Genomic DNA, 12,798 nt, shown 5'->3' on the forward strand with positions numbered 1-12,798 from the left:
CTCTCACACGGCAATCGACGCCGCCAACACCTCGGGGCGTTCCCCTGCTGAAGTCCATCTGGCTGCGCGTTCTTCTTCTTCTTGATGATCCAACGAAAACACCAGCCGGAACTTTCTGGTTCGCCTCGTACTTGTCGGCCACAACTCCGTCACCTCGCTTCCAACGACTCCACTTGCAGGTGACCGGTGTGCGAGCAATTGGGAGCATCGTCAAAGAACAATTTTTATTGCACCCCAACGAATCAATCACCTCGTCCGGTTTCGTCCTCTCAGCAATCGTTTGCGTGATGTTGTCGATGTAACTCGTAGCAAACAAGGCGAATCCGCGTCCACGGCCCGGTTCTGCACCCGCACCAGCTGTTCCGGATTCTTCTTCTTCTCGATCATTCGGCTCAGTTTCGGGTTCTTCGTCCCAACGGCCAAATTCTTCTTCAGCGGGATCACCACCAGGTTCATCAGCATCGGCAGCAATCGGACGCACCAAATTCTGCTGCTTTCTTTCCAGCACGATTTCAACCCGTTCACCGGCTTCGTACCCGACATCTTTCCGACTGGGTACAACCCAAGTTCCACACGGTGTTTGTTTACCTGCATCGCACGTGTCGCAAACGATCGTTTTCTTGCACTTTCTGCCAACGATCTGCTTCGGGGTTGACACCATGTAACATTCAGCGAGAGCAATCAAATTATGCTCTGTTTGTGCACGATCGCACAACAACAACTTTTCACGATCGACAGTACGAAAATCCATTTCGTACAGACTGTTCCGACGAGCACCACACACGATCAGCTCGTTTCCACGGTAAATCTGAGCTTTTCCGTTCTCAAAAACAACACGCATTCCGGCCTGCTCGATCCGCACAACAGACAGCAGATTGTGCCGCAGGTGCGGCGTAAACAAAACGTTCTTTACGGTGCACTCAATCGATCGGCCATTTACAAACGCCGTCATCTTCACAGTACCGCAGTGCTCCGCAACAGCAGACTGGCCATTCTTGGCTACGGCGATCTCGATCGGCTCCGACAGTCGGCGCAGGTCCGTAAACAGCTGCTTATCCCGCGCCAGGTGATCGGACGCTCCCGAGTCCAGGAACCACTTCACTCGCCGCTGCTTTTTCTGCGGCTCAGCTCCGCGCACACCAACAAAACAAACACTGTTGCGCTCGCTCGAGCCAGCAACATTCGCACTCTCACTGTGTTCTTTCTTCTTCGCTGGGCAGTCGACACTTTTGTGGCCTTCCTTCTTGCACGAAAAACAGCGCAACTTCTTTTGCTGTTTCGCGCCGTAAAATGCAGCCATCTCACTCACTCGATCGCCCATGCCTTGCTGCTTTGTTTCCTCGTCCAGCAGCCGGCATTTCACGAACTCCATTGTGAGGTTATCCTCCGCCATGGTTTCGATGGAGGTCACAACCGCCGAAAACGCCGTCCCTAAGCTCAGCAGCAGATGGCAAACTGCATCCAGCTCCTCCATCACAGCACCGGTTCCACGGAACTCCCGGACCAGCCGGTTGAATCGCAGAAAATGATCCGCAAGCCGTCCACTTTCGAAGCGCATGCCCAAAATTTGGCGTTTCAGGTGCATTCGAGTGGCGATGCTCTTCCGCTGGAACACATCCTGCAGCGTGCACCAGATTTGCTTCGGCGAGACCTTGTCGTGCACATATTCCAGATGCGAGTCGTGGATCCGCTCGATCAGGAGTCGCCTGCACTTCCGCCGCCGCTTGAGCTCCAGCTCCCGTCGATTCTGCTTCGCCGTCTGGGCCGCCGGGGCATCTTCCGGCTTCACGACGATCTCCGGGATCTCGCCCACGTCACTCTCCACGCAGTCCCAGAGTTCATACTCCTCCAAGAGTACCCGAACTCTCAGCTTCCAGGACGCGTAATTTGTACCGTCGAACAGCGCGACATGGTACCGATCTTCACGGACAACTGCTCCCTCCGACATCGCGAAAACTTAACTTGCGAAAAACTACCCGGACTTGAAACGACCTGGGCCCATAACCTCAAGAGGTTTCGGATGGCTTACAGGAGGAACGACAAAACGCGTGCGTACAGTCAAAGCGGTTGAAAAAGACTTTTATTTACATAAACAGACTGTGACAGCTAGAGGAGCACGTCACTCACGACAAGCGCAGTAGCGCAGCAAAAAGAGGGGGGCAGTGGTTGTTATCTCAACACTAAGAGGAAGAGATGCCGACTCGCTAACTGTTTTGAAACCAGCTCAGGAACCAGCGAAATTTGACAGATGCTCAGTCGACACCGTAGACAAAAAACTACAACAGGGCATCATCCATCGCGTTTGGCAGTGTTGTCAGAATGGGTAGAATTTTATGTTTCAAATAATTAAATGAAAGTTTTATTTCAAGTAATGTTCTAATTCATGTTTAATAAGTAACAAAAACCGTTTAAAATAAAAAAGTGATAACAACAAAATCAGTCAACTCAAACGAAGATCAAACATACATACTCCTACTGTCAAACTTCATTTTTCTCGATTTTCGTGGATGATATGTCTTCAATCGTAGGCGGATGAATCTTGTGTGTATGGTTCGATAAATGTCCCCCAGGTTGTGGCCACCATTATCGGAATGGCCATTTTCATGTCCGGTATCGAAAATGATGAATTTGATACCCATATTGCCAAAACCCGTATGGTTCGGCAAATGTCCCCTATGTCCCCCTTTGTCAAAATACTCAGTAATTTTCAGCAGGAAACAGTAATAATTATAAAAAAATACCGTTCCAATTTCACCACTTTCTCTCGCAACCGGGAAACTAGTGTTCCAACGTTCTCATTATTTTCTGCTCCAAGCTCATCCGGAATGGGTCCTCGTACGGTTGTATAGTTTTTGGCATTGCCGTCGACAAAATGGATCTGTAAATTGAAAAAAAAACATTGGAATACTGTTTCTTTAATGTCAACCCCTTGTCTTAATTTTCTTGTTGCGTTAAATTTCTACAAAAAATATATTTCTTCAGAGAAACTTACCTCACAAACGCGGGTACTGCCTTTCACATTGAAGTGAAGTTCTTCATCCGTGCTGTTCACACAAAAGCTGATCCATGCACGTCGGATACACAGATCCTTCGGGAATCGGTAAAAGCTGAGCAAGGGATCAGTCCGCCGTGTCCTCCCACACCCAACAACCATACACTTCATGTTAAAAATACAAAAAAACTGAAAATCAAAACCACCCACTCCAATCAAAACAAACGCGTGCGCTACAAGCAGTAGGATGCAACAGAATGACACTTTCTGGCAACTCGGTATCCCTCTTCGCACTACCCCGTCGAAATGTTTGATAGGGCACAATGTTGTCAAAAAAAGAGGTGGAAAAGAAAAACAAGAAGCTCATTGGCACCTCTTCCTCTTAGATCTCAACAGAGTGTATTCTCGTAAAACTTGAACAATTCCAATTATTTTAGCTGCATTCCAAAGGTCTTTTGAAATACTACAAAATGTGCCATAAATATCCATCCGTTTTCTTTTAGAGAAAAATGTTCGTGGTAAACTTTCCTACATGCCTACAATCACAGACAATGTGCTACAATGTTTGGCAGTAAATTGCCTGGAAGAACCCAAAAACTCCAAACCCAAACCCAAAAAAATTTACCAATACATTCAAAGTATGTTTACATTACAGCTGGACGATTGTTTGCATCAGGTTTCCTATCTCTTTCTAGCAAAAGTTTTTTGTCAGGTGACTTCTAGCTGGTTTTTTGACTGACCGCCCGATATGTCAGAAGTTCTTCATTTTTGGGTTAAATTATATCTTTTTTCACTGGACCTAGAAAGCCTTATTGGTCAATTATCGATAGTTCATTTTGATCCTTGGACAATAAACTTTCATTTAAAAAGTGAGCACCTATATTTTTCGACAAAACCAAGCAAATTGCAACATTTTGGGCGCCCGCAATGCGAACGGAGCGCTGCGCTCACAGAGTCAAAATTAGATTAAAAAAGATAGGAGGAACATACACCTTAAATTTATTGGTCCCTCATGTGAAATCGTCTCAGCTTTCGAATGGATTTGTCAGTTTTTCGATAAAGCAGGGCGCCGGCCCTCAAAAATGACTTTTAAAAATACATTGGTGTTTTGTGGCTAAAAAATGTATGGAATGGTATTTTTCTGACAAGTTCATTCGAAAGCTCTGCTCATTTCCTTTCCAAAACACCCCTGAACATCACGGGTTCGTTAAAGTTTTGCAAAGTTATTAGCAATTTCGTGGCGTCGAGGTAAGGACAAATTTATCCAACCAAACATGGTTTCTTTCATAACTTGGTGGGGGCTATTGGAAAAGAACATTGCTTTTGATTTTTGAGCACGTTGTGTAAATAGTGGTCCACTGTCAGCGAGAATTACTCAGATAGCCCATTAGGGAATTTCATGGCTCCTCTTGAAGTCAAAAGTATCCTTTTTCAAGTTCACTCCTCGTCGCCCTTTCAAAAGGGTATCGAAAATTTACTGATTTTTGCATACCCTTGTATCCAAGTAACCATTTGAGGGATAATTCTGATTTTGAGTGTACAAACCTACGGCAATTTCAAAAAATTTACTTCTAGGCCCTTTTTGACAGAAAAGTTCCTACTTGACAGCTTTTACCAAGGGGACCATAGTTGATGCATTGAAAAAAAATGTTGTCTTGTATTTTTTTTGCATTGAAATGATGGGGTGGGGACAAAAACTTTGAAAAAATATTAGCAATTTTTATAAAGCAAAAAAAAATCAAGTTTCGACCTAATTTGTTTCGGCCAGTTTCACTCAAACCCTTCATGAAAAATAAATGTGTTGGAATGCGTTCTCAGATTTCCTTCCAAAACGTCAACGCTGTCAAAACAAGAAATCGATTGTTTTTGTTTTCACCCAAATCAAAGCATCGTCATTTGCGATTTTTGGTGAAGTTTTCGAAAAAAATCCCAGCAGAAATGGCATCTTCTACGGCAACGGCACCATCTACCGACCCGGGACCATCGTCCTCATCGATTGCACCGAAAACTGCCGCCGAAAAGCACGCCGAGCGGATGGCACGGCTGAAAAACTTGCACCTCCAGCGGAACGAAGCCCGCGTCTCGAATCACTCGGAAGTGCTGGCCGAGGACGAACGGAAAAAGCTGCCCACCAACTGGGAGGCCCGCAAGCGCCAGGCAGACTGGCTGATCGACGACAGCAAGGCACGGGCGGAAGCAGAAGCCAAGGGGCTGGACTACAACCGGGTCAAGCTGATGAAAGTGTCCGCGGCGGAAGCGGACCGATTCGACAAGCTCAAGTCCAAGAAGAAGAACGCCGATCCGGGCTTTTCGGACTACGAGGCACAAACGGCACGGCAGTACAACCGGCTAATCAAGACGATGGAACCGCGCGATCTGGTCAAGTACGAGGAGCAAAAGGCCCAGTACGGGGACGCGTTCTACGGCGGACCGAACGTGGTTCTGCAGGGCATGCACAAGGACAGTCCGGGGGCAATCGACAAGATGGTCAAAGACCTGGAGCAGCAGATCGACAAGAGGAAGAAGTTCTCCCGGCGACGCACGCACAACGACGACGCGGACATCGATTACATCAACGAGAAGAACGCCCGGTTCAACAAGAAGCTAGAGCGGTTCTACGGCGAGCACACGGCTGAGATCAAGCAGAACCTGGAACGGGGGACGGCCATTTAAGGTGTTTGCTTTTGCTTTGTGGGTGTGGAATGATGTAATTTCTTCTTTTTATTTGTAACGTATAAAATAAAACATTATGAAATAAATAGTTTTAAAACAAACTCAAATGATTTTGCAAACATGTTTCTTCGAAAATAATTTTTTTTTGTAGCTCAAGGCATAGACCAAATAATAATCTAAGCTCAAAGGAAGGCTCAGCCAAACAAAGGTGAGCAATTCTCTACTAAGACCGGAAATGGATTTTATTTGTATTTTTTTGATTTGGCTCAAACTTTTTGGGGGCCTTTCCTATGACCAAAGAAGCTAAATATTTTGTGTCATTGATTGACCCACACAAGTCTCCATACAATAGACAAATCCAGCGAAAGCTCAACGCTGCTTTTTGATGGTGAGAGATTTGACAGCTCCCATACTAAATGTCTCGATTTTCATACTTTTTGTTAATTTTCTTCTAAAATATAACATATGAAAACTATATATTTTTGGTGCCCAAAATTCCTGCTGAATCGAATGGTGTACTTATCTCAATTGCAAATTTTTTGAACAGTTTTTATTTTTATAATATTCTAGACACATTTTGTGCACCTAATCAATCACTACTTTTATCATAAATAATCATTTTATTGCTTAAAAATTGAGTTTTCCTGAGCTCCCATATTCAAATACATGGAAGCTGTCATTTCTAACACCATTGGCCACCTAGCGGCCATTTCAAACTGGATACGTCTATTTTGGCTGCTGTCCATAAGGCTTTCTAGTCAGAAATTCACTAACACACTCAAAGTATGTTTACATGGCAGCTGGACGTTTGTTTGCATCAAATCTTCTATCTCTTTCTATCAAATTTTTTTGTCAGGCAACTTCTAGCTGGTTTTTTTGGCTGACCGCCCGATATGTCAACCAACATACTTAACAGGGCTGTGACAGCTACAGCTCGACCATTGTTTGCATCAGGACACTGTGACGAGGAATTCGTAATTTTTGGGTTAAATTATATTATTAAAATTATTATATTATCAAAATTGGGTACTAAAGCCCTATGTCAATTTTTATTTACAACGGTAAAAAACCAGGAAGGTGCTGTGTCCTATCCCTCGCCTGACCAAACCAAAATCCATGATAAAGCTGTCAGACCAAATCTGTCAGACCAAGACTGTCAGACCAAAGAGCAAAAAGTAAACAATCTTGGTCTTCGACGTAGGTGCACACGATTGAAAAAAATAAAATTTGAAAAATAATTTTATTTTTCCAATTCAATGACTGATTTTTTACTTCAAAATTGAATGTACGCCAGAAAATGATTAAACGGTGTCGCGTCCTGTACACCGACAATTAAATAAGCAGTTAAAAGCCTTATTCTTCCACTTAAATTTTTGGTCGCGTTTTCGGTTCACACCTGAACAATCTTGAAATTATTTAAACGGATTTGTGATTCCTCTTTTTCCATCGATCCCTTGTAAAAAACACGATAAAAAACCATTTCTGATCACTTTTTTTCATTTTAATGCAAAAATTTTTTTTGACAAGACAACATTTTTCCGATGGATCAACTATGGTCCCCTTGGAACGAGCTGTCAAGTAGGAGCTTTTCTGTCAAGAAGGACCGCGAGGTTAATTTTTCAAAATTGATTTAAAAATCCATTTTAAACTCTTTGTGCTCGTACAATGGGTCATTGTACTCAGAAAAATAAGCTTTATCGCTGTAAACAATAATATCAGCAATCTAAGCTTCATTTTAGGACCCAATTATTAAAGAGTTGTAACTTTTGAGTGAATTTTATGATCAATTTGGTGTCTTCTGCAAAGTTGCAGGTATTGTTGAGGACTATCGAGAAAAAAAATGGTACACGGAAAAAAATTGCATATTTTTTAATCAACTGTTTTTTTTCAACTTAATTTCCCAAAATTGTAGTGATTTTTGGAAAAAATCGAAATCTCATGCAAAAAAAAAAAAATTGACGAAATTTTTTAATGTAAAATTAAATTTCCAATCAAAAAATACTTTACAGATTTTTTGATAAAAGGCTCTGTTTCCAAGATATAGCAACCGAAAGTTGGATTTTAGGAATATATTTGCAGTTTTTTTATTTTTAAAAATAGTGACCATGAGTGACCATTTCTAAAAATATTTTTTTTGAGAATTCAGAAAATTTGCTATAAGGCTTTCTAGGCCCAGTGAAAAAAATATAATTTAACTCAAAAATGACGAACTTCTCGTCACAGTGTCCTGATGCAAACAATCCAGGTTTTTAAGCGAAAATGGCGTTCGAAAGGTGAACGCCCGAAATGTCAAAATCATGCAGTGGTACCAACATTACGAAAAAAGTGTACCATGGCATGACAGCCACATTTTTTTTTCTAATATTGGTGCTACTGCGCGATTTTGACATTTCGGACGTTCACCATTCGAACGCCATCTTCGCTTAAAAACCTGGATAATCGAGCTGTAGCTGTCACAGCCCTGCGAAGTATGTTGGCTGACATATTGGGCAGTCAGTCAAATAAACCAGCTAGAAGTCGCTTGACAAAAAAATTTTGCTAGAAAGAGATAGGAAACCTGATGCAAACAAACGTCCAGCTGTCATGTAAACATACTTTGAATGTGTTGGTAAATTTCTGACTAGAAAGCCTTATGGTCGATGACTGCCCAGTCACGAAATATTCTAGAAGAGCTGGTTCTGTCAGAATCCTGCTAGAACGGTGGAACATTTCTGTTAGAATGCTGTAAGAATATCCAGCTCTGTAAGAACTCTACTAGAATTCTGCTAGAACGTCGTGACTGGGTGGCTGGCTATTTATGATGACAGGCCGAGTGACAGGCCTAGTGACAGGCGCAAAATTTTGCGTTTGCGTTCAGGCCTGACGGACAATCTTGTTCTTAGACTGGTTGCAACGCGTAGTTTTATAATTGTTTCAAATTGCGAGCAGTTTTAAATTTTTAGAACTGGCGGAAATGAAACTAGAACACGGTGCTCGCAACGCGCTGATCTAAATGTTGTTTCAAAAAAATGCTTTTAATTGTGTGCGTATGATTATCAACACAGCATCATAGTGTGTGTGTAAGAATACGTGGATATCTCTATATATCTGATTTTTTTTGAAACTGAGTTCTATTCCCGTTCCAAATCGTCTCACGTTTGAAACAAACTCGTCGAGCAGTTTTATTCCGGTTTCAAAATACTGCTCAAAAAATAAAACTGCAACTCCGCGTTGCGGGTGGTCTGTTTCAGTTCTATTTGAAAAATGAAACAGCTAGAACAAAGTAGAGCCGCGTTGCAACCAGTCTTAGGCTGGGACATGTGGTCAATCATAATGGTTAGATGACGCACCTTGTGTGCTATCCGGCCGGATGTTGCACATTCAGCCATCCGGGAAACCGGCATATTTCTGCAATAAGAACGCCTGTAACCAAAATGACAAAAACAAAACCGACCAAAACAAACTTGATTGCAAGCGATTTTCGATGCCCCCTGTGTGCGGATGTCACAGTCTTCTACGACGGAATGGTGGTAGATGGACAAAATTGGCCAAAATCTGGAACAACACCGGTAAACTAAAAAAAAACTTAAAAAAAACACGCACCACGCACGAGCACGATCCAAAACGTCAAACAGATTTAAGTACCGAATTTAGAAACTAGGGCGGCGCTAGTGGTACCTGTTGTAAAGAAAGTTACCCTTTTGAAAGGGTAACGCCAATGAGGTGAATCAAACGGATAGTTTTAACCCTTTTAAAAGGATAAAATGTACCCTTTTGCAAAGGGTAAACCTCGACTACCGTTTAAAAGGATACTTTTAACCCTTTCAACCGGTAACTTTATTTTTGAGTGTAGTGACAGGCGCAAAATTTTGCGTTTGCGTTCAGGCCTGACGGACAATCTTGTTCTTCACTGATAATCAACATTACACACTGTTCAGTTCACTTTTACACACTTGTCTGGGATTTTTCAGTTCAAGTATGATTACACGAAAGTGTGTAATCATACTTGAACTGAAAAATCCCATACAAGTGTGTAAAAGTGAACTGAAAAAAGTGTAATGCTGTTTACCAGTGTTAGCTTTACTGGGTACCCGTCACGTTGGCCATATTTTTCGCACCGGACTCACAACTGTCAGCGCCGTTGCTGCCTGCTTGTTTGACTTTTCCATCGATTCTCGCGAATGTTGCCGAACAGTCTAGAAAATAACCATTCCTCAGACAAGAAGTCACTTTTGCGGTCTCGGGTAAAAGGAAAAGAAAATCTCCTCATTTAGCTGGAAATTTGCGAAGAGAAAAGAACTGTTGTGTGTGATAATTACGTTGGAGTTTGATTTGTTTTAGTAGGAAAAGTAAGACATTTATCCAAGTTTATTTGAAGAAGAAAAGCCTGCCGGGGCGAATCGCGCTAACCTCAAACTCGCACCAGACGAAAGATTTTTTTTCGAGAAGTTTTTCACCGCCTGCCTGCCTCTGTAAAATGGCCAAATGGGGCGAAGGTGATCCCCGGTGGATCGTGGAGGAGCGTCCGGACGCGACCAACGTAAACAACTGGCACTGGACGGAGAAGAACGCCACACCGTGGTCCAAGGACAAGCTGAAGCTGCTGCTGCAGGACTTTGTGGTGGCCGGTTCCGGCCAGGAGGCCAAAGTGGTCGAGATTGAAAAGATGGACGGCGAGGCCACGGCCAACAACCGGAAGGGAAAGCTGATCTTCTTCTACGAGTGGAACATCGTGCTCAAGTGGAAGGGCGTGTGTGACGACGAGGACGTCACCGGAAAAGTCACCGTGAGTTATTTTTTTTGCTATATTTTTATTTTTTTTCACAAATAATCCTATTTATCAATGTTTTCCGAATAATAGATTCCGAACCTGTCCGAGGAGAACGACATTGACGAGGTCGAGCTGACCGTGTCGGTGGACACATCGAACAACGCCTCCGAGAAGCTAAAGCTGTTCATGTACAACATTGGCCGGGACAAGATCCGGAAACAGCTGGACACGTACGTCAAGCAGCTAAAGCAGGACTTTGCCAAGGGGCTGATCCTGCCGAAAAAGGGCGAAGAAGGCTCCGCCGTCAAGCCGGACAAGGAAACCGTGTTCGCCAGCGGGTTCAACAAGCAAAAGATCGAACTGAAAACGGTGACGAGCGAGCCCAAAACCGTCGGCGTCAAGCTGGACGTCAAGACGCTGGACGTGCAGGAACGGTTTCAGTGCCGGGCGAACGAACTGTACGACGCGCTGACGCGGCAGGACATGGTGACGGCATTTACCCGGGGTCACGTCAAGCTGGATTTGTTCAAGGGGGGAGAGTGAGTTGAACTTGTGGGTAACGTCTCGTATTTGAGAAGCTTACGGTTTTGAAATCATTCGCAGGTTTGTGCTATTTGGCGGAAACGTCACCGGCAAGTACGACGAGATTGTGCCGAACAAAAAGATCGTTCAGACCTGGCGGTTGAAGCAGTGGCCCTCTGGGCACTTTTCCAACGTTGTGATGGAGCTGGAGGAGCGGGTGAGTCGGGGGATTCAAGCAACACAAATTACCGTGCAATTAACAATTTATTTCCCACCAGGAGGACCACACCGTGCTCAAGCTCACCCAGACGTTGATTCCGGCGGCCGAGTTCGAGGCGACCAAGGCCAACTGGAGCCGCTACTACTGGGACAGTATTCGGTCGGCGTTCGGGTTTGGCAGTTTTCTGTACTAACGGCAGACGTGACACAACAGCGCAGAACAACAAAAACCAACCAAGCCTCTCCCTCTCGTAAATTGCCGTGTTCTTCTGGGTGTCACAAATGTCGAGTTACTTTTAAACGCGAAGCTTACAGTAAGCGAAAGCCTAAAATACACGTAGAATGACACATTTACTCTTTTGCTGATTTTGAGTTGCGACTTTCTTACCAAAACAAAACGAAAACAGCATCGTTTAAAAGTGCCGACATCTTCGGATAACAACTCAGCGAAAAGAAAGTTGAAATTACGAGCGGCGGAAACATTTCCTTAGCGAGAAGAGACGCGTTACTTTACACTCACACACACAATTACTTTCTATACTTTAATTGATATAGCACATAGGGACGACCTTAGCGAAGCGGTTGAAATAAACTTAAATTAGAGCAAAACCAAATCGAAAAAGAGTTGTAAATTGTTTCAATTTGAAAGAAAAACTCTAACAGAGCAATTCTCCATCAAAATCGGAAATGGATTTTATGTGTATTTTTTTTACTTGGCTCAAACTTTGTGAGGACCTTTCCTATTACCAAAAAAGCCATATTGTGTTATTGGTTCACCCATACAAGTCTCCATACAATTTACAAAACATACAAAAAAGGTATGTAAATATTCAAAAATCTGTAACGTTTGAATGAATTTTCAGATCAATTTGGTCTCTTGGGCAAAGTTGTAAATTGCCGATTTTTTCAATAAAGGGCAGGGGGCAGAATGGCCCGCTTAAGTAAAATGCGCCAAAAACCATAGAAAAAACATACAAATTTATGAATTCAGTGTAGTAGGTGTGGCATCCTGAAGATTATCCTAAATTAAGCAGTCAGTGATAAGCGTGTAGAGCTTAGGATGTGTGAGTGAAAAGCGAGCGTGAATCGGGAGTTGGTCGAGTAGATGAAGCCGAAGAATAAAAATGGAGCTTTGCTCCCGTTCATATGATTAATAGTGTTTTAAATAAGATTATAATAAATAGGAAGATATCACAGTAGGCTTACGCTTTGGGATGTTCCATTCAATATTGTATACTTGGTTGATGAAAAATTTTAGATGAAAACAATTTTTGAGCCATTTAAAAAAAAAGTTTTTTTCGGCTACTTTTCCTGGGTGCGGGGCAGAATGGGCCACCTTAGAAAACAAGCCATTTTGTCTAATAAAACGTTAAAGGGAGATAATAAATGATAAAAGGGACCTTTCTAACATAGTTTCCATGAAGCTAGACCACTTTTACGAAAATAGTCATTGGTAAGCTAAGATTTTTAAAATAGCTTTAATATGTTGAAATAAGACACTATTTTTACAAATAAGCATCAAAACAACAAAAAATCCACTAATGTTTCATTAAACGTGATTTGTGAACCTACCAGTGATATAATCCATTTAACCAAAATTTCATAATTTTTGATTGTTTTTATAAGGCAGGAAAAGGGTCCA

The 12,798-nt window shown here is 42.8% G+C and overlaps 3 protein-coding genes across 3 annotated transcripts; 2 read left to right on the plus strand and 1 right to left on the minus strand.

Moving 5' to 3' along the window:
* Nucleotides 1–2,707: 2,707 nt before the first annotated feature.
* Nucleotides 2,708–3,369, minus strand: LOC119766010 (THAP domain-containing protein 11-like). Its single transcript, XM_038250329.1, has 2 exons — nucleotides 2,993–3,369; nucleotides 2,708–2,878 (listed from the first exon to the last, which is right to left on the minus strand). Exons 1-2 carry the CDS (start codon nucleotides 3,161–3,163, stop codon nucleotides 2,708–2,710), a joined length of 342 nt encoding a protein of 113 aa, XP_038106257.1. The 5' UTR covers nucleotides 3,164–3,369.
* A 1,467-nt stretch (nucleotides 3,370–4,836) lies between these two features.
* LOC6040284 (pre-mRNA-splicing factor Syf2) lies at nucleotides 4,837–5,766 on the plus strand. The gene has a single exon (XM_001849659.2). It carries the CDS (start codon nucleotides 4,931–4,933, stop codon nucleotides 5,663–5,665), a length of 735 nt encoding a protein of 244 aa, XP_001849711.1. The 5' UTR covers nucleotides 4,837–4,930; the 3' UTR covers nucleotides 5,666–5,766.
* Nucleotides 5,767–9,785: 4,019 nt separating this feature from the next.
* On the plus strand, nucleotides 9,786–11,778 carry LOC119767536 (activator of 90 kDa heat shock protein ATPase homolog 1). Its single transcript, XM_038256355.1, has 4 exons — nucleotides 9,786–10,430; nucleotides 10,506–10,954; nucleotides 11,019–11,154; nucleotides 11,216–11,778. Exons 1-4 carry the CDS (start codon nucleotides 10,122–10,124, stop codon nucleotides 11,348–11,350), a joined length of 1,029 nt encoding a protein of 342 aa, XP_038112283.1. The 5' UTR covers nucleotides 9,786–10,121; the 3' UTR covers nucleotides 11,351–11,778.
* The last annotated feature ends 1,020 nt before the right edge of the window (nucleotides 11,779–12,798 follow it).

The sequence above is a fragment of the Culex quinquefasciatus genome, chromosome 2 (genome assembly GCF_015732765.1).
Source record: "Culex quinquefasciatus strain JHB chromosome 2, VPISU_Cqui_1.0_pri_paternal, whole genome shotgun sequence".
Classification (NCBI taxonomy): domain Eukaryota; kingdom Metazoa; phylum Arthropoda; class Insecta; order Diptera; family Culicidae; genus Culex; species Culex quinquefasciatus.

Coding starts and splice junctions, on each gene's coding strand:
- LOC6040284 (XM_001849659.2), top strand. CDS start 4,931: ATGGCATCTTCTACGGCAACGGCACCATCTACCGACCCGGGACCATCG.
- LOC119767536 (XM_038256355.1), top strand. CDS start 10,122: ATGGCCAAATGGGGCGAAGGTGATCCCCGGTGGATCGTGGAGGAGCGT. Junction 10,431..10,505: donor ACGTCACCGGAAAAGTCACC/GTGAGTTATTTT, acceptor TCCGAATAATAG/ATTCCGAACCTGTCCGAGGA. Junction 11,155..11,215: donor TGATGGAGCTGGAGGAGCGG/GTGAGTCGGGGG, acceptor ATTTCCCACCAG/GAGGACCACACCGTGCTCAA.
- LOC119766010 (XM_038250329.1), bottom strand. CDS start 3,163: ATGAAGTGTATGGTTGTTGGGTGTGGGAGGACACGGCGGACTGATCCC. Junction 2,879..2,992: donor GCAGTACCCGCGTTTGTGAG/GTAAGTTTCTCT, acceptor TTCAATTTACAG/ATCCATTTTGTCGACGGCAA.